At 44.2% G+C, this 23915-nt stretch overlaps 1 protein-coding gene across 10 annotated transcripts in view; it reads left to right on the top strand.

Moving 5' to 3' along the window:
* LOC116430398 (rho guanine nucleotide exchange factor 10) overlaps positions 1-23915 on the top strand; it is a 69468-nt gene that overhangs the window by 26313 nt on the left and 19240 nt on the right. Inside the window, exon 1 of one of the 10 annotated variants that reach the window (XM_031984475.2) lies at positions 1226-1630. The exons of 6 other annotated variants lie outside the window; for them this stretch is intronic. In XM_031984475.2, coding sequence (XP_031840335.1) covers positions 1594-1630 — 37 coding nt within the window. In that variant the 5' untranslated portion in view covers positions 1226-1593. Of the gene's footprint in view, positions 1-1225; positions 1631-2158; positions 2518-11464; positions 11920-14575; positions 15042-23915 lie in introns of those variants that run through there. 3 more of the 10 variants (XM_031984477.2, XM_031984479.2, XM_031984476.2) reach the window with 3 other exon arrangements.

The raw sequence follows: 23915 nt of genomic DNA, 5'->3' as shown, positions 1-23915 counted from the left end.
CAGTGCTACTATTGAGAGATTTCTATTGATTTATAATTCAGTTTACCTATTGCTGAATCAATTTCTGCAGTAATTTCTCAGAGAATTATCTGTTTTGTTTTTAATCATTATTAAAGAAGCAATCAGGAATGGGTCGTTTCGACCTCTCTGGTTGTTCTAGTGTTACGATCAAATGATTTCCACATTTTGATCCGAAATAATTCCCGGGACCGCTTATTTACTTGGAAAATAATTCATTCAAACGAATCTCCGTTCAAACGTGCAGAAACGGTTGCATACTTTTCGTGTCGCGCATGCGCAGATTCATCGAAGGTTTTTGACAGGAGATTGGTATGTTTAGTCTCGTCAGAGTACCTAGAGATACAGTGATTACATTCAACTTCCTATATACATCTCACACATACTCAACATCCTATAAGCAATTTCGTATTGCGTACCAAAGCCAAGAAAATTCCGTTTCAAAAATTTTGCTCGAGCGACCGCAGGTGCGTTCGTCCTTTTCCCATGATCCTGAAATATCTCGGAATTTTCCGCATTTCCAATGACCGTAACGCCGAAACCTGAACATACATTTTTAACCAAGATTCTAGTCCAGCTGCTCGCCGCTTTTCTCTGTTTAACAATACCCCAGGTCAGAGGATCGTGATTTACCAGGGCCCGTTCAGGATCATGACGAGTATCCTAGGTGGCGCCGCCACACGGCAGTCTTAACGAACTACCGTAACACAACGACTCCATCCCCGTCCCGCAGCTCGGTCGTCGATCTCGCCTCTCTGTCCCTCCTCTTTCTCGCTTGTTCCGTCGCGGTGGGTGCTTTTCTCTTTCATTTTCTGTCATTCGTTCTCTCTCCGTCGCCGTCTCCGTCCCACGGTAACCGGCTCGATTTGTCCGTTTCTCTCTCTTACTCGTTTCCCGCGCAACCTCCACGGTCCCTCTCTTTCTAACTTTCTCTCTCGTTCGCAGCTTGCAGCACCCTCTGTTCCATTCGCTCCGTTTGCTCGCGTCTCTGTTCACCGACACCGACACAGACACAAACGCGCGGGCGCGTACACAAACACCTCTCTCGGCTGGTATATCCCTCTCTCTTTTCCTCCGAGTGTCTCACTCTCTCTCTCCCTCTCTCTCTCTCTCTGTCTCTCTCTCTCGCTCGCTCGTTCACCGTCTGTCTCTCCTCTGTGCCCTTCGTTTCCATGCAACCGCCCTCAGTGCGTGACGGCTCCGCGGGCCACGGAGAACCCAGAGAGGCGCGCGCGCGCGGCCATGTTTACTCGGTTTCGGTGGCGTTTCTTTGTCGGACGGTACACGCGTTGTTATCGGTGCACGCCGTAATATTAATTATGCCCGCGGCCGGCCCTGCCACGTGTGCCACCTCGTAATTCGCCGGATCGCGTTCCCCTGTGCCCCGAAGTGCTGTCGCGTCCGCAGACCCAGCTCGTGACACTCGAGCGTATGTTTGCTGGGAGACCCGAAGTACGCGAGCACGTTGCGAGCAAAGACGACGGGGAACCCCCTCGTCCCGGAAGCTCCGATCGGGGAATTATCGTCGTTTAACCTGGAGGACGGATCACGAGGTAGACCGCTCGCCTCCACGAGATGGAGGAGCTGCACAACGGTGTCATCCTGATCAAGTGTAAGTCCACTTCCCGCGCCTGTCAATTCTACCGTCGTAACGTGACCGACCAACGGACCAACCGTGGCCGACGTCTCCGCGTGCGACGTCCTCGCGTCGCATGTATACGCGGCCGGTGACGGCGTTCAACCAGAAACAGAACGTTCACCCCTCTGTCACGGCCGGATCTAAATTCCTGAGCCGTTGGGTCGGTAAATTCGCTGCACTATAACCCGACGTGGTACAATTGCGTCTGAATTCGCGACGGCGTGCCGCGGTGTGCGCGTTCTCCTTTTTACACTGTCGTCACCGCTACTTATCGCCATAAATGATGCGCGTTGCAGATGATTTTTCAAATGAGTTCGCTGTTATCTCGTTGTCTTTGTCTCTCTCTCGCTCTCTCTCTCTCTCTCTCTCTCTCTCTCTCTCTCTCTCTCTCTCTCTCTCTCTCGCTCGCTCTCTCTCTCTCTCGCTCTCTCTCTCTCTCTCTCTCTCTCTCTCTCTCTCTCTCTCTGTCTGTTGTACGGTTGTAACAGTAAGATTCGAACGGTGGAAGTGGCTTGTATGTACGCAATGTTGCTCGGTTGCGACACGGTCGATCGTTGTTCCGGTAATTTGCATCGGCACGATTGCGTGGAAACGATGAAACGCCCGTATCGCGCAGCGTCAACTTCAGGACAGTGCCCGTTCCGCGTTCTTGTTGCATCCTCCGTGTATCTCTTTCTTACCTACTGATACGAGCACGTCAGAAGAGCCTTGCGGTGTTCCCCGTGACTGATAAGAGAAGTCGCCCAACTCGAAAATCCATATTCTAATTGCACGCTCGGTCGTGAGTGGAGTATATTGGAGTACACGCGGAACAAGTATTTTTCAGTCATTGATATTTCATTGTATTTCCGGTTTTCAAGGTACGTGCTAATGTGAATGACTCGTTTATTTGAAACTTCGACTCTGTCCCGTGTCGTTTATCTTTTTAGAATTATTTCTGGCCTCTAAACGTTTTTTCTCGATGTTTCGAGTATTAAGACATTTTTAACAAAATATTATCTGTTTTGAAAATAACCGACTTCAGATTATCATACAGTAACGAAGTGTAATTTGGTTACATTTTCCTACACCTGCTTTCGTTTGTATATCTTGCCTCTAATGATTAAAGTGACTTTAAACTGTTAACAAGTTCATAAATCTTTCATGATACCCGTGCGTTGAAGTCATGTTGCAACTTTTCTTGAATTATAGGTTATCGACTTTCGGAATAGCCTTGCATGCTCGAACAACATTTGTCGTTGTTACGTTTATCGCTCCCCGATATTTTGGTTACCCCAGTGAAAAGGAAACGTTAAACTTAGAAGTTAATGCCTCACCAGCAACGCTTCCTTCGATTCTTTAAAGGGGGTCACGTGACCGTTCAAGTGAGAACAGTGATAACCTATAAATAAGTTCGCGGTTGGATGTCACGGTGTCTAAATTGTCTCCCTTAACCGCTCGGAAATATTCTACGGTGAACTATTCCCTCGTGTGAGACGCAGTATTTTCGTAGCTCATAAACGCTCACATGCCATGGATTTTGCAATTTTATTTCCCTTCGACAAAACTCGTGTTGTAAATCCTCTGACTGCCGACCGCGGCCGGACTATTATGTCGTGGAACAATAGTATATCGTATGAGCAGGCGTACACGTTGCATCGGCGTTCTGTCGAACGGTTTCGACGTATTCTGTCGGACGTTCGAGAAAAGTTTGTTCCTCGAAAATATTCATCGGGAAAGTACAGGGTGAGTCATGGAACGTAAAAATTCGAACGCACGATGATTCAATGCTTCTGAGTGTAAAGATTTTTTGTCTAATAAGTATCGATGAAATTGAAAAAAAATGATCCAATATAAATATCCAATTTAATGCAAAGCAGTTAATTTAATTATGCTGTATGTAATTTATTCGAACCGTTAGTAGAAGGAATTGGTTCTTTTTTTCGCAATTTACATGAATACATGGAGTGTAATCATTAGTTGGGAATATTGAAGAAATCATCTTGTGTCGGAGGACCCTTGTTAACGCTGTATTTTTACCACGGAATTCGAGGCGCGGTAGCGTAATCGGCACACCTCGTGCGATTCTCTCTCGTGGCATAGGTACGACACCCATGGCACGTCGATATAAAATAACGATCGGTCTTCATTTGGGATTGGGTGGCTCCGTTTTGGCCGCCTCCGCCAGCTTGTTTGAATGATAATTTATGGTCGGTAATATGTTAGGGAGATCGTACAAGGTTATGCCGTTTCTTTTCTTAATTAATCTTTAATATTGCAGATATTTTTATGTGATACATCTCTGGAGTATATTATAAAAAAGTTTTGTCAAATTTTGTTACTGAGAATTATAAGTAATAGGATGTATATTATATACTAAACTCTATTGAACTTTTATATTTCATAATAAAAAATCGTGATAACGATACTGAATTCTTTTGATAAAAAATGATAAAAAACAGTATATATTATATATTAACACTAAAACTACTGAACAATCAGATTGACTATTTGACATTTATCTATGGAAACTCCAACAGTGCTACTATTGAAATTTCTATGGATTTACAATTAAGTTCGTCTATTGCTGAATCAATTCCAGCAATAATTTCTTAGAGAATTATCTGTTATGTTTTTAATAATTATTAATGAAGCAATCGGAAATGGGTCATTTTGATCTCTCTAGTAGTACTAGCATTAAATTCTACTGAACCTTTCTGTTTCGACCATAATAAAAAATCGCGATAACGATACTGACTTCTTCCGATCAGAAATTCAACAAAGAGAAAACGAGGAGTAAAGAATGAAAAAAGGTAAAAATTAATCGTGCCCCACATGCAGCGCATGAAAGGTTAACTCAATGTAAATCAACTCAAGGCTGTTCGCGTATTGTAAAAATCCTCAAATAACGCGGTAAGCATGAAGGACTAGGGACAGAACATTCCGATCGTGCTTGACGCGCTTGTCTTAAAAACCTTCTAGAGACTGATATATCAGGACACGTGTGTGTGTGTGTGCGTCTCTGCGTCTACTAGATCGCAGGACCTGTTAGCGGCGCGTGGGTGGTGCTTTCTCTTGTAAAAGTATGGATTGAAATGTCATGCCGGTGGCCGGTATTTCGTCCGGTTATTAAAACTGCGCCGTTTGTATTCCGCTCGCTCATTGTGCGCGCCGATGAACCGGTCGAGATAGTGAAAGGGAACAAATAGGCACTAATTTGTACCTTTCGAAACGACGCAGGATAATTGTACACCGAACACGTCCGATTGAATATTCATAGACGCGAACGATACGTTACCACCGCCCTTGCTACCTCCCCTACCCTCTACGCGCGAGCGGAACGCATAATTCGTCATATTCAACCGGCTCGTGTCATCTTTCGTAAATTACACAGTTTCTCGAGCATTGATCTACGGAAGCACTCCAGATTCACAGATTTTTAACCACTCGCGCTGGAAATGAATTCAGACTTGACGGAGTCTCGCGCGATGAATTTTATTTTTACCCGTCTTACGCGGATGTGGACATTAATCTCGTTTGTTAATCATTTTGTGTAAAGTGATGCATTTCGAAACAATCTAATATGCGTAATGTAACAAGATTATCAATGTGTCATCGTTGACCATTTTGAAACGGAAACGTCTCGACGTTCGTGGCACGTCTTTCCAGCGCAAGAGGTTAAATATATTTGTTTTCCATAACTCTAAATGTTAACACGTTGTTGACCGGTAGTTTTACGCGGAAGGTATGCTATGTCACCGGTTATTATTCCGTAATTAAATACGAAAGTGAAACAATCTGAGTAAACTTCAATACATCTTGTACGCAATGAATTGAAATGAAACTTCGGGCATATCTTTTAAATAAATTTTAACATTTCGCTTTTGCGATATTCTACACTGCCCTGCACTTCAAAAATTGAAATAGCCAATGCTAGCGCGAACACGAGTTAACTCGTGACCGGTCAACAATGTGTTAACACGTTGAGCGCCGCACGATTTCATAGGGCAGAGTACACAAAAAGGAAAAAATATATTAAATCATTCGATTGAATTGCATTATTATTGCATCTTGGTCTAACTAAACGTTACTACGTTGGGTAGCGTTATTTATAATACAGAAATGTTTTCAATCGTCGTTTGATTAGTGAACTATAGTAATTCGATTTGGTTGTGGGTCACCGGTGACCCCGTGGCATTCAACGCGTTAAAAATGGTTGCGTTACGAAGCGAGAAAACAAATTGTGCATTATGAAGAAAGCAGGATTGCCTTCGATTGCTGACAGCGACCTAGGGGGTCCCCCTTACGGTCTAGCAACGCGCGCGTCTCATCAAGTCGGATCCACACCGCTAAACTGTTACAGAGAGCGAAGCGTGTTCGAACCGTGATATACTCGCCGCTGTGGCGGCTTAACGTGGGCAGCGCCGCGTGAACGACGCAACGATGAAAATCAGTGCGCGAGGTGCACGTTCGCGTGGTTGTCACGAAAGGGAAGAGAGGAAAAAAAAAGGAAGCATACGCGAGAGAGAAATATGGGCCAGTGACCGTGACAAGCATCGCGTGTCTACGACCGCAAAAGGCAATTCGTAGCGATAATGGCGCGGCAGATACACGTAACCCAATACAACCCGTGTTACGCAGGACACGAGGCTCGCCTCGATTTTCCTAAAACCTGTTCCGCGCTACTTTTTCTCTATCCCACAGATATTACGTTGACTAAGTTCAATGCCTCGAAAACCACGCTCACTTTTGACGAGCCTTTTATTTCAATTCACGTGACGATGTCGGTACATTGTCATGTTCGAACCCATATTTTGCGTGCCTGTTAAAAATGAATCTTTATAGGCACGTCTTCAGACGTTTCACAGTTGGATCAACTTAACACTTTCGCTACGGTGGGCCTCGCCGCGAAGACCGGAGCGCCGTGCCAAAAGCGGGAACATTAACACTAACTACCGAGTAATTCAATTAGATTTTTTCATTTTCCTGTAGAAACTCCAATATTGTGAATGTTTTGATTTCAACCGATTCATAATTGAGTTTGCGTATTTTTCAATCAATTTCGTTACTCATTTCTCTGAGAAGCATCTGCTCCTTTTCAATAGTTGCTGAGGAAGAATCTAGGAATGGGCCATTTTGACCCGTTTGGTAGTTCTAGTGTTAAACGCGCGCAGTTCTCAGCATTCGGGGCCCTTTTGTCTGAAACGCCGTTGTGACACTGCTTTTAGAAGCAAAATGATTTGTGTCGATAACAACATGTGTATAATTTTTCCATAAACGTATCTCTGTTATCGTTTATATTGTCTTAACCCTTTGCACTCCGGAAGTTTTCACTGAAAACACTCGGACGACGTTTTCCGAAATTGACTTAACGAGAAGTCACAGGCACGTCGAAGAAGAAAACGATTTTCTTTCAATATTTCACGTATTGATGCATTATACGAAGTTCAATATTAAACAACAATCTTCCCAACATTGCTGCGTTAAATCATTCAGTGTCTGAGAGGCGCCTCTGCACTGCAGAGGATTCACTTTTGCCTCCATTTTTGTAACGGGCGACTATAGTCAACCGTACTAGCGAAAGGGTTAAAGGCTTTACCGAAAGAGGACCCATAGATTAATAGACATATTTTCCCAAAAGAATCCTGAATTGCATTGGCGATTCAGGGAGTCACATGGTACCTGGCGAAGCTGAGAACCACTGGGATCCACGCACACGAGAAGCGGCGCCGGTGGGACACTGTGTGCTCGAAAGCGACGGGTTGTTTATAACGGTCGAGGTCGTCGATCTGTTATGCAACATAATAACAGACGGTGAGGCTGGCGTTCACTGTCGTGTATCTGAAAACGCGGATCGGTCGGAAACATTGAAAACGAAAAGAAGCGCGACGCGTTATGACGCGCGCGCGAGAGACAGTGGCGCGCGTTTCGCGGCTAAGACAGAAGCCCGGCCGCTAATTTCCCAGTTATGCGTGTTGGGCGAAAACGGTCCGCGAACAGTTCGCGGGGAACGAAGGGGCGGGGATGGGGGCTGGGGGAAGATAAAGAGGGCTGCGGCGAGGAGGCGAGAGCGAAGCGTGGCCGCGCAGTAAATTCGGCTCCCCGCTAGCGAAAAAGGAAGTATTCCCGTGCCGATGACTCCTCGAATCGCGGACTCTGTCGTCAGAAATAAAGTTAGTGGGGAGCACGTGTGTGTCGCGTACTGTAAAAAGCCTGGCCAGCGCGGAGAACCGCGCCACACGGCTACGCGCCCGCTCACAATGAGCATTCAGTCGGCCCGGCGCGGCGCTGTTGCCAGACTTAAATTAGGCCCACACTTCGAAACGCGTTAACCCCCGGGCTTCCCGACTAATTGACGCGCGACACTTTTCTGTTGCATAACGACGCGCTAAATAAAGTTTTTTTTCCCACTTTCGCTGTCATTTCGAAAAAAGGTACCATCCCGTTACGAAAGAGTCGTTGGCTATTACGTTTGCACGTTGGTTTTCGGCAACGTTGCGAAGTTAGAATGGCGGGGAAATATTTGTATTTCGAATGGATACGTGTCGTTTCATTTAATGTTTCGTTTCTTTTATCTTAACGCTTAAAACGAAACGCCATGCTGAAGGTGGAAACATTACGCGAGCATTCGGGGCCCTTTTGTCTCAAAAGGCGCTGCTTTTAGGAGCGAAATGATTTGTATTCATAGCAATGTGTTTATAATTCTTCCGTGAACGTAGTTTTGTTATCGTTTATGTTATCTCAACTTTTGCCTCCATTTTCGTGGCCGGTATGGACTGTAGTCACTCGTCGTGTGTGGGCGTCGTGTTGTGGCCGGTGACTATAGTCGGCCGTAGTAGCGAAAGGGTTAATAGAAGTCAGTTGTGCCTTTCTAGATCTCGAACTTCATTTATGAGGCACGTTGTAGAGACGGCTTCTTAGCCGGAAAGTGTTCCACGACGAAAATACGCGGCAATTAATCCACCGCGCGGTGTCGGGTCACGAAGAGGCGGGTGATGCGAACGGTGGTTAATTGGGGGAGGTACGGGCACAATGGAAATCGACTTGCGTATATACCTAACACCTGTGACGCAACGTGTTTTACAAGACTCTTCCGGAAGGCAAGGACAGTGTTGTGTGTATCCTCTGTGTAATTGAATTGTCCTCGCGATTAATTACGACCCGTCCCTATAATTCATCGGACACTTTGTCACCGTTCGAAAACAAGCGCCGTTACATGTGCGTCAGTTTCTTTGCCGGCCGTCTAATCGGAGTGTCCACAGTGGACGCGGTAGTACGATCGTACTAATCAAATTTATTAGCGCAACGAAAAAAAGAAGTCAGTTGATTGGACGCAGGAAGTCGAAACCGGATCTTCTGCTCGTCCGGCGACTATTTTGACCAATGAAGACCAAACGGTGGTTCAAAAGTTCCATTTTGTTCCGTGTATTCACAGTGAACTATCCACGGTCATTTACAAAGTTACTTAAACCCTATAGAATTCATTGCCTTCAAAGATAAAGTTACATCAGTTTAAATAGTTACATTCATTTGAAAATGACGCTTGATCTTCAACTTGAACGACCCGAAATATCCTGGCATGTTCCAAATAGTAAATTCGGGCCAAACATATTTTGCTACCCAGATACTACGTCATAAAGCCGGGTACGTCAGGATTCGAGCATCTCGTCGAACGGTATTCGATACAAAATAAGTGGGAGAGCACACGCCGTGTGTGTGTGTGTGGGACGCGTCTCCCAGGAATTACTGCCAGCCAGCGGCGCTGCGCTTGCTGATCTCTCTCTCTCTCTCTCTCTCTCTCTCTCTCTTTCTCTCTCTCTTTCCCTTTGTACGTGTGAGAAACGGTCGTGTACCTGCAGTTTTGTTGTGCATTGCCGCCGTTGCACCTGCATGGTATGCATTATCCGTTCGGTGTGCCCGTTCCTATTTGACCGACACCCAAGCAACCGGAGAAGGAGGCATGCCGCGCGATTCATTGAAGGGAAAGCAGTCAAAGGGATGTGTCTCAGCTTCTAATTTCGCAGAAAGGGAACAACAATATGCGGGACGTAGGCGAGAGACGTGTTCACGTGGGTGATCGTCGCAGCAGGCATGAGCTTCAACTTCTGAGACTATTTTTTGTTCCCGAATAGGCAGACAATTCTAGTTTCCGTCTAATTGCAGTTTGTATCGTTTGACTGGACACAAATGAAACAGCATAAAAAGAAACGAAGGCAATTGTGAAAAGTACACGAAGGAAGGGAGTAATTATAACAGAGGAAGTGGTTACTGGGCGAAACCAAAATATAGGATTCGAAAGGAAATAAATGGAAAAAGTAATTATATACTGTCGAAAGACGATTATCTTAATATTGTATATCGAACGTTTGATCCCGGTATCTTTCACATTTCGTAACTTTCATCGGAATATAGGTCGCTCGCAAGTCAAAGTGCCTTAACGTTGAAACTACCGAGCAAGTAGAATGACCTATTCCCAATTTCGTACCAAAATTATAACAATACGCTTCTTGAAATTCGAATGGTCTCTTGTATCCGTATAAATGCACAACTTTAATTAAAGATCTCTCGCAAGAACGGCTTTATAATCTAAACATTAGCAACATAAAAATTCTGAAGTGGGTCAATTTGATTTATCTGGTAGTTTTAGTGTTAACACCACTTTTTGATCACTCCAAGTATCAGTGCTGGAACATTAATTGGTTCTTTATACACTTTAGCAAATGAACAGCTCGTTCGTCGGCGAGTCCTTCATCTCGCGTGGTTCCAAGCGTGCCCGTGCAATGCACAGGCAGGCTGCCCATGCACAGGGAGCCGGGTGTTCGCGATGGGTCCCGGACATCTGTTCCAGACGTGTGTACCGCGCGGGTACAGTTACTCGCAGAATGCAACTGCGTGCGTTTCATTGATACGTGCGACAATACAGGCAGAGAACGACGCCTCTTTGCGCTAACCATTGTTCTCCGGATATGCAATTAACGAGGAGAGAGAGAGAGAGGGAGAGATTCGGAGATGCAGCTCGCTGCACGGTACGTGATAAGGGAAAGCGTGGCCAGCGATACTCTAAACAACGCATTAATACGTAACAAGAATACAACGCAGCATCGATATTGAAACAAAATTTTAGCAGGCGATAGTGAATGTCAAACAAACGTTACAAGTTAGAAGTTTCTACGATATTTCCGATACAGAAACAAAAGAAATACTGACACCGAGGGCTACTATACACCACACGCTATATACTTAGAAACAAAGACATCTTACTATCGCAAAAGACAAATCATAGAAATCCAAATTTGACAAGTTATTCGAAATAATTTTCTTCAGAAATGATCAGAAACGCAACAGATGTTTCTCTGAGAAATTCTTACAGAAACTGATTCAGTGACACGCGAACTGAATTACAAGTCAATCGTGATCGCGATAGATATACTCAGAGTTTCCATAGAAAGATTTAAAGTAGCCAATTTGACTGTTCGGTGGTTCTAGCGTTGAAAACGTGCTTAGATAATGTGGGTTCAACTCGATGCATAAAAGTCCGCGGCGCAACGTGATACCGGCGAACAACGTGTGCCCACCTGGTGTCACGCTGAAAGAAAACATTGTGCCGCGTGACACTGAAAGGAAATAAAGAAAAAAAAAGAGCATAGCGCTCCGGCTACGTGACATCAATGTCCCAGTTACACGGGCACGGTAATAGCGTGCGAAACTCGTCGTTGCACCTGCACGCGGGGTTCGTCCTGTTTGTTTGAACGTCTGCGTTTACCGAGGACCGCGACGGAAGACGAAACAACTCTCGTCGCACCTGCCGCAGCCCTCCGCGGCGTTATCGCAGTCGATAAACCCAGGTCCGTGCGACCGCCGGAACGGGAACTTCGATTTCCCCAGCGCGTCCGTTCTCCCGATACGCTTCGAAAATAGTCGGAACGCCTAGAAAAACGCGCGCGTGAACGGGCAATGCGTAATAACGTTTTAAATAGTACGCACAGCCGCTGTGCCCCGTCCGCCGCCGTTCTAGGAGCTCTTTGTGCTCTAACGGTGACAAATATACATCCGCGATTCATCCGGTTCGTTCGTTTAATTAACTCCCCGCTGCACAACGATGGAAATACGTGGCTATGATTTCTGGATGGCTTCTGTGGATATCAGTGCTGCTCGTTGTAACGGGATCGAGGTGATAGACTAGTTCGACAGAATCTTCGAGTTACAGAGTTATCGACGTTCGATTTTACAAACTTTTGCTCGCCAAATTCTCTTAGATACTCCTCCGAACACATTCTTATAAGGTACGTTAATCTCTTTAGTATATTTCGTGTAATCGAGTGATTCACTAGCTGCGAACAGTTGGGAAGTTCACTTCATTTGTTCGATCTCTTCCCGATTTAGTTGCGTGCTCATTTTCGTAAGAGTAGTCTTGAATATCTTTATTAATTATAATAGTGTGAGAAGGTGAACAGATAATGTTACTAAACTATGTACTTCCACGTTCTTAATTGTGCTTCATATCTTCACTTGGGAAAACTTAGCAGGTCTAACACGTTGAATGCCATGGGTCATCGTCGACCGCCAACCAAATAGAGTTACCGTAGTTCACTCAATTAAACGATGATTATTTGAAAACATTTCTATATTATAAATAATGCTACCTGATGCGGTGACGTAATAACTTAATTCAATCGAGTGATTTAATATTATACTTCCATTTTCTGTATTTTGCTCTTTGAAATCGTGCGGCGTTTAACGCGTCAAATGCAATGTCCCTGAAGATCGTAGCGAAGCTTCTAATCTCTCAGGATTCTGATTGGCAACTACCGGGTGTCCGTCTAGAGACCATCCCCGCGGAAAATTCGATGTACCCAAGAGTTTATATCCGTTCGCGTGAATTACAGCACCGAAGAACGGACGACGTTTTCACAGCGTTTCCGAGTGGCGTGCGTTCTGTGCGCCATGTGTATAGCATACCGACGCGTAGGATTAACAAATAGGCTGGGAGCGCGAGCGATAAAACGCTCGCGGGGGACAGGGGGTGCCGTACCGCTGCGATGTGCCATTAACAAGTAACTCGTGTAAATTACCAACACACGCGGAACCGATACGGATCTAACGCGAGAATACGTGTCCCGTTTCGTACACTGGCGGAAGATAAACCACACCGCCAGGACACCGATAGAGCCGTGATTTCGTAACGAGGCAGAGTTAGTACAGAAAACTCGGACTACCACGTGTGACCGAACGTTTCCACGTTGCTTAGACATTTGCCTTTTATCCTATTATTTTGAATCGAATTTGACAAATTCAAGTGTTACTCGTTTCCTTCTGATTATGAATTAAGTATTATTTTTATATTATCAATCGTCGACCTTCAGAGTGAAGGTAGATATAGAATAAGTATCGAATTCTTTTGTTTTTCTTAGGAGTTACTAAGGATAGCTTTACGAAGCACAGTTCTGAAAGAAATCAGAGGTCAACGGGTTAACACTGGAGCAACCAAAGTGACTGATACCGAATTTCTTGTTTTACACTGCAGATAATATTAAGACGTTTTTATTGGAGTTTACGATAACTTTGGTTAACGGAGGAATGAGCATATACGCCAATTTATTTTCCATCAACCATTCTTATCTTGGAGTTCTTTATATAGGGTACTCCATACTAATATCCATCAATACGATGTGAAGAACTAATTCACACACACTGAGCGTCCGACAGAACTTTTTCATTAACACGTCAAGCGGCGGGACAGTTTCAGTTATCTCTTCGTTTACGCCGTCGGAATGATCGATGTAAAGGCCGATCGGTCGCATTCGTCCATTTCGAATTTCTTCCTTTACAGGTATTAAAAAGATATTCAGGTTGCCTGTATTCTTGTTCTGTTACTGTGAAACGGAGTTGGGGCTCGCTTATTGTTGATAAAATAGAATAGAAATGAGAAACGTATTTGAGCGACAGTACGATTTACTCTCTTCGTGGATCGCCGTCGTGCTCGCGTGCTTCCATTTAAATCGGTCGCGTGACCCGCGGTGCACCGGTATCAGATCCTCACCGCGACCCGAGCAACCCGTTAGCGATTTCAATAGCCGTCCCAGCGGATCTGGCGCGCGTCTCGTTCCAACAGTCGGGCTCAACGATGAATCAGGGTGTCGTGGAATCATACAGCTACGTGACCGACCTTATCTGCGGTTGTAACGAACACCGATACGCGTCATACTTCCGAAAAATATTATTCTTGAGTATTACCGAGTAGTCGTCAGCTGGAACGTTCAGTTTAAAATACCAAAGTTTCTTGGTAACCGAGAAAAGTTAAAACAAGTTATAAAACTAGGGGATGAAGAGATTACAACAGCGAGGACAGGCAGAAAAAGGATAGGAAAGGGACGATGCAAAGTCAGAAGATTGATGACCTAATCCAGATTACGATTATTACCTTCAACCCATTTCCCAGTTTTTCTACACGCGAACGATGATAAAAATAGAAAAGTACAGACTTCGTAATATTGTTCAGGTCAATGAATGAAATGTCAGAATCAGTAAAGCATCTTCTCCGTGGAAATGTTCACTACAAGCTGTTCCGTGAAAAGGTCAGCACAAGTGAAAATCTGAATGAAAATAGACCGAGGCGAGGAAACTTCAAAGGTAATGGTACTCGAGATCAGAGCAAGCAATGGGTTGAAAATATGGAGGCGGGAAATACTCCGAGCGACCCGAGCCGATCGTTGTAACTTGCCCTTTGCCGTACGGGGTAGAAAATTCGCTGCCACCCCCGTGGGTGGCAGCAGCCTATCGCCGCGTCGCGAGAGGTAGTTCCGCGAAGCCAACCCGTCGGAGGGTGGACGGCGGGTGAACGCATGCGCCCGCGCTATCACGCTCGGATCGCCTCGAAGCGAGCAGAGAGAGCTGTTGTTCGTCCCTCTGTCCCTCTTCCGGGCGGCGCGGAGAAACGCGTGGGTCGTGTTGGTACAGAGAGAGAATGAGCAGCGACACGGCCCGCGGGACGGATAGTGTCGGTCGTGTGCTCGACAGTCGCGGTTCTATCTTCTCGCGCGTCTGGTGACCATCGCTTCTGTCGCGTTCTCATCGGCCGAGTTCGCCAAGCGCCGAACTACTCGGTTTGTGGTCAGTTCGGTCGGTAGCAGCCAGCTGTGTCAGTGCTGAAAAGTGGCCAATTTAGAGGACACCGAAATCCTTAAAGGCGACCCACCTTGTTAGCAAACAGCAGATGCTTCTGTCAGTGTTGAACCAGTGCTGAGTTCGGAGTCCAAAGGGGCAAAAAGGAAAGCAGAAGGAGGAGCGTTTCGTAAGGATCCGAAACACCGGAGAAACCGGCGCGAAAGTTGCGCGCCTCTGTTGCGACCGGGTTGGAAGTCCTCGAGGGTCTCTCTGGCGCGTGTTTTTTCCAGATCCCGAACCGGTCAGTACCGAGGCGGCCAAGGTTTACAATGCTCGTAAAGTTGGAATGGTTCGGACCCGATACGTTAGGCCGGGGTCGGTAAAGTTCTCTGTCGTCGGTCTGCTTCCTTTTTTCAATTTAATTGTACCCGGGGTTTCCCCGCGCGAAGGTCCTGCCGCGAGCCGCAGGTGGTTCAATTTTGCGTATCGCTCCTGTTGCCACGTTTCGACTTGCCCACGACGCTGTCGCGTTTTTCGTATTTTCTTTGCCCTGGTTTCGGGTAGGTCTAGATCGTCGGGAGTTCGGCTACGTTCGCGTGGAATTTTAATCCCTTGAGAACGAACGTTGACACGTTGGCGAGTAATTTTACTAACTGAACGATAAAAGATCGATCTATGGTTTTCTTCTGTTGTAGTATTTACAAGTTTGACGTATAACTTGGCTTCTTAGAGGTTTGAAGATGAATTATTTCAGTGACACGTGGAGGAAATTGAGTTTTAATCGATGTATCGGACGTAAAAACGTTTAATGGACGCGTTAAATGTAACTTATCACGTAATTACGGGTCTGCGGTAATAATCGCTGCAAGATCTATGATAAACCGAGCCATTTGGTTCAGTTAATAAAATAATTACAGTCTCCTGAATGGGCGTATATCATCAACGACGCGTTAAATTGAACGTTTCTTTGAGTTTTTCATTGAATACGTGACTAGATGGAAAAACACTTGCAGAAAGTTTGCAAAAGCCGGATGTTTATCGATGGTCCGTTCACCCGGTGGAAATATTCGTTCCGGAAACGGAGACGTTAGAATATTTGAAGGCCACCGCTGGTCTAGATTGAATCATTCTTTCGTATGCTAATTGATAGGTGTCTTTTTTTCTTATTCCCCATAAGAAAGCGTTAAAGCGGCCGTGTCAGAAACTGTTTAGTTCACGAGACATTCGGACTATAGCTCTTTAGAATGAAAAGATGCGCGATTTAAACAGTTCCATAGTGCCCCGGGGCTAATCGTCGAGGCGTGAACTATTAAGAGGCGGCGTAACGTCGTTGGAGAAATTATTTGCAATCCTGTGTTTGGCCGGCAAACATGTTTCGCGATAAACTGCATCTCGGGCGGCGTATTTTGCACTTTTGTAGCGGAGATACGCTCAGCAGAGGCGGCTGAACGTCTCGAATTAATTTAAATAACTTCAAAGTGAACCAATGCGAAAGAGAATTGAAATTTAATTATCGATTTTAACACTGATATTCATTGTTTTCACGTACCAGGTCACAGGCAAATTCGAGGCATGCATTTAACGCGTCAACCGCTGTGTTGACCACCGGTGGTCGTTGACGTAATTAATTCCAGCATCTGGTTCAAATGAACTCTATATACTCGTGGACTTATCAGCATTAATAGCTTCGTGACATGGAACAGTGAATATCGTTGAGACAAGTGTATTTCATTAACTCGGTACATTCTACCATTATTTTCCTTCGCGCGATGAAAAAGGAACCCTGTTAGCAAATGAATTCACTATCCTCTCAAAGCTATTCAATTATTCTCTACCGAACGAAATGAAATAATTGATTTATCGATCTAGTTCGTACATTCTTTAAGTTGCTCAAGCCTTTCGCATAGTTGTCGTTAACGCATCCACAATCGAAGTATCAATTATCTAAAAGCACTTCGATTCTCGACAGTTCGATGATCCTAACAATGAAAGAAACTGAACGTTTCCATGAGCAGTGCACAAGAATCGCCTACGAAACCTATAGAACCCAAGAAAGGAGGAAGAACAATTAATTTAAAACCACTGTGACCGTCACACCGGTCAGTTGAATGAAAGCTCTCCGAAGGGATGGACGTGCCAGAAGAACGCTCGCCCCGAATAATTGTCAATGATATTAAGCGCGCTTTAAAGACACCCGGACACAGGCGGTCGTTCCTCGCGTTATTGAACATGATTTTCTTGATGACCGCGCGCGATGCATGGCGGCGCGATAATCAACTTCCTGCGCGAGCGAGCGAGCGAACGAGCGAGCGAAAAAGCACGGGGGAGGGAACGCAGAAAGGGTGTCCCGACCGGCCCCGGTCGTGTTTATCTCCGAAGACAGTAATGACCGCGAGCTGTCCGTGCCAATGGCGATGATTTATCCTTTAAGGTCCGAGGGGGATCCGGCCGGTCGTCTTTTTCCCCTCTCGAACGTTCCCCCGTTCAAAGAGCATCGGACGCCATTGTTTTCCCTCCTCACGCCCCGAAGAAGCTTCTTCCCCGACGCCGATAAAGTGTTACAGGAAAACGGTGGCCGGCTGATAAACCGGGTGCACGCCGGGTACAGTCCGTCTACCACTTGACGACCGGGCTGAGGAATTCTCGTCTAAGTCAGTTTCCATTTTTGCGCATGTCACTCCCGGCACAGTGGAATCTCGACGATCCGATTTAATTGGGCGGCTAAGAGTGTAGATAAATCGTTAGCTCGAATGCGGGCTGAACTTCCGGATTATCGAGTTCCAATTGAACCAATACTTCGGATAATTCAACCCTCCGCACTCGAACAGCGACTTAGACGCCATTCGGTTCGCTATGGTAATATTATAAAATTCTGTATTCAATACCGTGTATTATATAATGTAATTTATCCCCTTGCCCCATTTGTTTCTTAACTGTGATTGATACAACTACTTTATCGGTAATAATTTAGTAAGAACAACGAATTTTAATGCTTATTCTATATCCACGTTTACTCCAGTGATTGATAAAAGTAATATTTAATTTACATTTAAACGGAATTAATAATACTTAGATTTCTGAAATTTAATCGAAAATTTTCGTCGCGAGTCTGACACGATATTCTAGGTCAACGGGTTCAAATAGAATATTACAGTTAAGCAGAGTCAACGGTTTGATTAGTGTTTCGTCGGGGGAGTAATGAATATAATTAGCAAAAAAGCTTTCGACTACAGAAGTGAATTGGGAAGAATAGCAATTTCGTTGAACCAGGTCCCACAGTGAGAGTTTCTTACTCGTCCATACGCTTACACATAACCAATCAGAACTATAGACAAAACACGTAGTGAAAAACTCCTGTTGCTCCTGTGCCATGCCGCTAGCCATCAACTGGTAGACGGCCTCTACGCCGCACGCGCTCGAATTATCGCCGGGAGACGTTTCAATCGCGCGAGAGAACGGGCGTGGGAGACCAAGGAGAACGACCCGCACGAAAATCTTGCAAAACCGAATTTCAACGAGCCTCGAGGCGGACGCGAGAGCGGCAGTAGTCGAACTTGAAGCTCTAATCGGCGGAGGCTAGGAATTCTGCGAACGGACAAGTAACGAGGCATTACTGTACTCGTCTGTATACGTGCTGGTAGTTCTCTTTGAAACGTTTGAGCGTGATAGGACATCCGCGTATGGTAAATTTCATTGTTAGCCCTTTGGACTCGGAAGTTTTTCACTAGAAATATTTGAACATTATTTAACACGTCGACTGCCATTGTGGTCGCCAGTGACCGGAGCTTCAAAATTGCTTAAATACAACGACAATAAGAAAACTGATGTCGAATAAAAATACTTAGTAACACAAACAGCTAGATGATAGTGTGACACGTGTACTGTGACGCCAAGTCATTAATAATTATTTCTAATACCTTTTGCCTTTGCTATGAAAGAATATGTATTGTTACACAAAACGTTCGGAATTCTCGTGGCAGTCAACGTGCTAACGCGATAAAGACGATATTTTGTGAAACTCGAAGGGAAATCACACGTACATCGAGGAAAGCTATTTTATTTCAATATTTCTCAAACTGATGCATTATACAAGGTACAATATTAACCGTTTGCACTCGGATGGCGACTCTCGGTTTGATTTGACGCGGTAAAACTATAAAATCTGACATTTAACGTTGATCTTTGTATAATGCCTTGACACGTGAAGTATTGGAATAAAATAGCTTTGTTCCTCAATACACTTGTGATTTCCCTGAGTTTCGAGGAATATCGTCTTCGCCTCGTCGAAAAATGTTAAACATTTCTAATGAGAAACTTCCGAGTGCAAAGGGTTGAATATCAAATTTTATAGTTTCACTGTATGAAATCAAATGACGAGTGAGAGTCACCTTTCGAGTGCGAAGGGTTAATATCGGAATTTTTCGAGTGAACTAGTAACGAGGCGCTACTGTACACGTTTATCCTGTGTCCCGACGATCCGACGAAACGGAGCCGATCGATCCCTTTCATTTCGAATTTTCGTTTGACAACGCACGGGTAACGCCGTGCTTTTACGGACAACCAGACGGACACGGAGAGCAAAAGGTCTATAAACAAACATACGATGGCCTTCGACCCCCTCCCAGAAAGCGGCGGAGGACGCAACCCGTTTCCGCCGATTCGGCGAACACTCGAATTATCTTCTTCTTTCTTTCTGTATTTTTTTTTCTGTGTCACGTTGCAACACCCGGGGACTTTCACGAACAAAAATGTTTGGAAGGTATCGATGGCCCGCCCACACGCCACCCGCCAGCCCCGTGCTACGCACGAGTGAACGGGGCACAAACGGCATCGACTAGAGCCGGGCATGCACGACGAAGCACGTGGCTTTTTCACGAGTGAAAAAATTTATTGGACACCCTCGTCTCCGCCTTGTTTTTTTAAAAATCGACCTGTTTCGAACAAATTCGATTGGGATTTTCGTCGAAGGGCATTTCGGAAACTTCAATTGCAGTCGTACAATCATGGAAATTTGTTCATTTCATACAGCTGTAGCTGATCCGCGTTTCATTCCCGTTCCGATGAGTTTTTCGATTTGAAATCTCCCGTGGCAAATGTGCATTTTATTTGCAAGGTAAATCGAGGAAATGAAAAACAGGAAACAGAGGAGAAATATTTCGCGTCGGATGAACCGTTATTGAGAAGCTACACAGCCAGTTCTATTTTGTTTCGCAGCGAACGGAATTGGGAGCACATGGAGAACTGTTCGATCTAATATGACACGAATAATAGTATTCATTCCTTTGCTCTCTCTCTCTCTTTCTCTCTCTCCCTCTCTCTCTCTAGCATCGAGCTCTACCCACTCGTCCCCTTTTCACAAGTAAACACACATGGAAACGGGCCATCCGATCGGGTCTACGATTCCACGTCGTTGGAGCGCAAACTTCGGGGAACGTGACTAACCGTTTTATCGGGGCAAAGTGTACATACGGTTCTTTGCGATCGTAATTTTGTGTTTCCACGGTAAAAAGTTCATGCCTCGCGATCCGCATCGTTGCACTAGTATGTTTCCAGCGAACTGTTTTTATTTGTACCCCATAATTCGCAGTTTTATTTAAACGAATGTAAATAGGAGCGTATACTTTTTTTTCTAATGAAAAGATTTTTTACAAAGTTCATTGAAAAGTTCGTCCAAACTGGAAGGATAATGATAAACTATCGATCGCATCCATTAAACTTCGACCTCTCGCTCCCATTGTTTTCCTTCGATCGATTTATATAAGAGTAGAGGTGCTGGTCGATATAACGGGTGTTTCGCTCGATCCATCACGAGCAGATGTCCGAAGAGCTTAGTACAGATGATTTAGAGCGACATAATTTTTTGAAAACGTTCCAAACGTGAGGCACTCAGCTCAGTGAGGACTATGTTTAAAAATTTCTTTCACTTTATGTTTAAATGATTAACGTTAAGGAAAATTAAACACTTCGTTTCTCAGTGTTGGAAGACTGGATATATATAAAGATACAATGTTATATGAAAAAAGGAGCTTATAATCTTCATATTATTTTTAACTGGACACCGTGTATATTGGCGGCGAATCATCGTGTTATTGCTCTGAGACTCCTAGCACGAGGCTATCAAACATTCCCGAATATATTTCCACCAAATCGGTCACGCGAACCAGCGTCCAACATCACGGTTGACTAATTCAATTCGGTGCAACTAATTCAAGAGGAACACGCAATAAGAAGCGACTAGATACGTTACACGCTCTATCATCGCGTTTAAATATATTAAACTATAGCAGTCGAAAAGCTCCGTTATATCTCAGATTATTATTTAGTTCTGTGATTCATTTGAATCGCTTTCTACTTAATCACAGTGTCGCCCACCGGTTACCGACGCAGAAACGAACATGTCAATAAATTGACGATATTTTTTTTATTTTTGTTTTCGTACGATTATGAATCATATTTTCTAACATTAGAACTACCGTTCCAGTCGAAACGACTGGTCTCGATTTGCTCGTTTTGCAAGTATCGATATCTTCACAGCATTGAATATTCAAAATGATCTTGAAAATAAAGTTTCACCTGAATACTATAATGAACGTCCAAAGAAACTGAAAATAATCTATTGTTACAATTTTTATATGGATTACTTGTTAATCGTATTAACCCTTTGCACTCGGCAGTTTTTCACTAGAAATATTTGAACATTTGACGATGAGATAAAGACGATATTTTGCGAAATTAACTCCAAGAGAAATCACACGTACATCGAACAAAGCTACTTTATTTCTATATTTCTCAAATTGATGCCATATACATGGTATAATATTAAATATCCAATTTTATAACTTCAATGTATAAAATCAAGTGGTGAGTGAGAGTCACCTCTCGAGTGCAAAGGGTTAACACTATTATCGAAGGTGTCCAGACACCTTTCGAAATTGACTTAAAATTATTTTCCAAGTTTAGTCACATATTCTGACTCGACTTTTCGACTTTTCAAGATCACAAAATTGACCTTAGGAAATGTCAAAAATTCAGTTGAAAAATTACTAAACTGAGAAAATAATTTTACGTTAAAATTTCAAAAGGTGTCTCTTCTTCGGCAGAAACAGTGTTAAATCCTCGGTAGTTCCAGTGTTAAAAAAAGACTCGACGAAGCACACGGAAATCTGTGTTGGCCATTTTCGTATTTTGCTTCTCGACTCGCGGGAGACACTAGAGTTCTGAAAGCGACGCGTCAGCCTCGAGGTCGGACTGACGTGTCGGGTGACCATTCTGAATGCGTTGTGTGTCGCTCGTGGCGATTTCCGGTTCGCGGGAAGAAAGAAAGGATACGCGTCTGCGAAGGATCGCGCGTCCTTTTCGTCTAGGACGCTTTCATCCTTGAGCGTTTTAACCTTCTTCCGTTGCTTGAACCGGGACTGAAAGAAATCCTTTCAGAAACCCGCTATTACTTTGTAGATTAGGTTAATTGGTCCTCGAATAGAAAATCTTCCCCACAATGGAATCATTATACATCTCCAATGAGCTTTCAGATCGTTGTATTCACAGATCCTTCATTTATCATTACTTCCCATTTTTCCTTATTCATTTGTAACACACGAGATTATTTATAATCTCTGCAAGGAGATTCACACTTTATTTTCACGTTGAAAAAGATCTATTGAAATGTTTCGTATAAAAGTCTCATTACTTAAACTCGAATATCCGAATGTTACTTTTCTAATTAACTCTTTGCACTCGAGAGGTGACTCGCCATTTGATTTCATACAAAACTATAAAATTTGATATTTAATCTTACATTTCGTATAATGCGTGAATTTGAGAAATGTTGAAATAAAATAGCTTCGTTCCTTGTACGTGTGATTCCCCTTCGAGTTTCACGAGATATCGTCTGTATCTCGTCGGAAAATGTTGAACTATTTCCAGTGGAAAACTTCCGAGTGCGAACGGTTAAAATAATTAGAATATTCTGCGTACTATTGGACCTTGTCGAAGAGGTTATGAATGAAATAAGCGTGCTTCGCGAAAGCGTTACGTTATCGTTCGCCATGAGAAATAGACTTAAGTATTGCCTTGAGCGAGGAGGGAAAAAGGAACGAGACGACAATGCAGCTGTGTGCACAGAAGCTCCGATAAATCGTCGTTTCGTCGCTCCTGGGGTTGGTATCTCCGTCTGCATTGATAGGACACTTTTATTTTCGTCGGCTCCCTCGAGGTGACTGAGATCCAGTTGACCAAGAACCATTCAAAATATTAAGGGGAAGGATGCAGTCGAAAAGGAAAATAAGAGAATAAAGCTATCTCTTATAAATAACACTTTTGTTTCTCCAGTTGTTGCAATTTAATTGCGCGCCCGGCCTGCCCGAACGAAATTCCGATTAACATAAAATATTCAAGAAACATTCGCGAACAATTTAATATTCATTTCACGGTCATTTCCGACCTTACTATACAATTTCACGTGGAAAAATCAGGAATACAAAAGTTCCAAGCTCCCATTAGAGGTAACCTGTAACGTGACGCTGCCGTACCTAACCTCGTCTTGGCCATTTATGGAAAAATGACGCAACGGTGCGTTGTAGGTACATTCATCTCGCTCTTGTAAGCGTGGTTACATATATATATATATATTTATATACATGTATATGTGTGTGTGTGTATATTTTTTCAAAGTCGCGCCATTGTCAGTTCGTAATTCGTACATAAATCTCTGCGGCAACCTTGCGGCAAACTTCATCTCGGAAGAGATCGCATAAAGAAGTTCGACAAGCTTGGTTAATTTTGCCATAAGCAGATTAGCTCGAGGACGAGGAAGCTTATCGAGGACGTGAAAAAATTCGTTCTATCGCGGCGACGCCGGAGTCCTCCCGGGGAACCGTCGGGAAAATGAGAAATAATCATTTTAGATAACCTTGAACGTGACACTGCGCGCGCGAGTCTCTTTTTTTCCTCTCGGATCGGAGCTGCGGAGCGACATCGGTCAGGATATCATGCACAACCTGTTGCAATATTCATGCCGGTTCGAAACTTTCAAATGTTTGACGAACCAATGCACACGTTACGCGAACGGATTAATGCGCGGGGAATTATGTAATGCATATAACATGGAACGCACTGAACGTCCGCCGGCTAATTCCATTAAGATACAGATCCAAGGTTCCTGGAAACACCGGTAAAA

This window comes from Nomia melanderi, chromosome 7 (assembly GCF_051020985.1).
Source record: "Nomia melanderi isolate GNS246 chromosome 7, iyNomMela1, whole genome shotgun sequence".
Lineage (NCBI taxonomy): Eukaryota > Metazoa > Arthropoda > Insecta > Hymenoptera > Halictidae > Nomia > Nomia melanderi.
The sequence above is the reverse complement of the archived record's forward strand: the minus strand, read 5'-3'. Positions and strand labels throughout refer to the sequence as shown.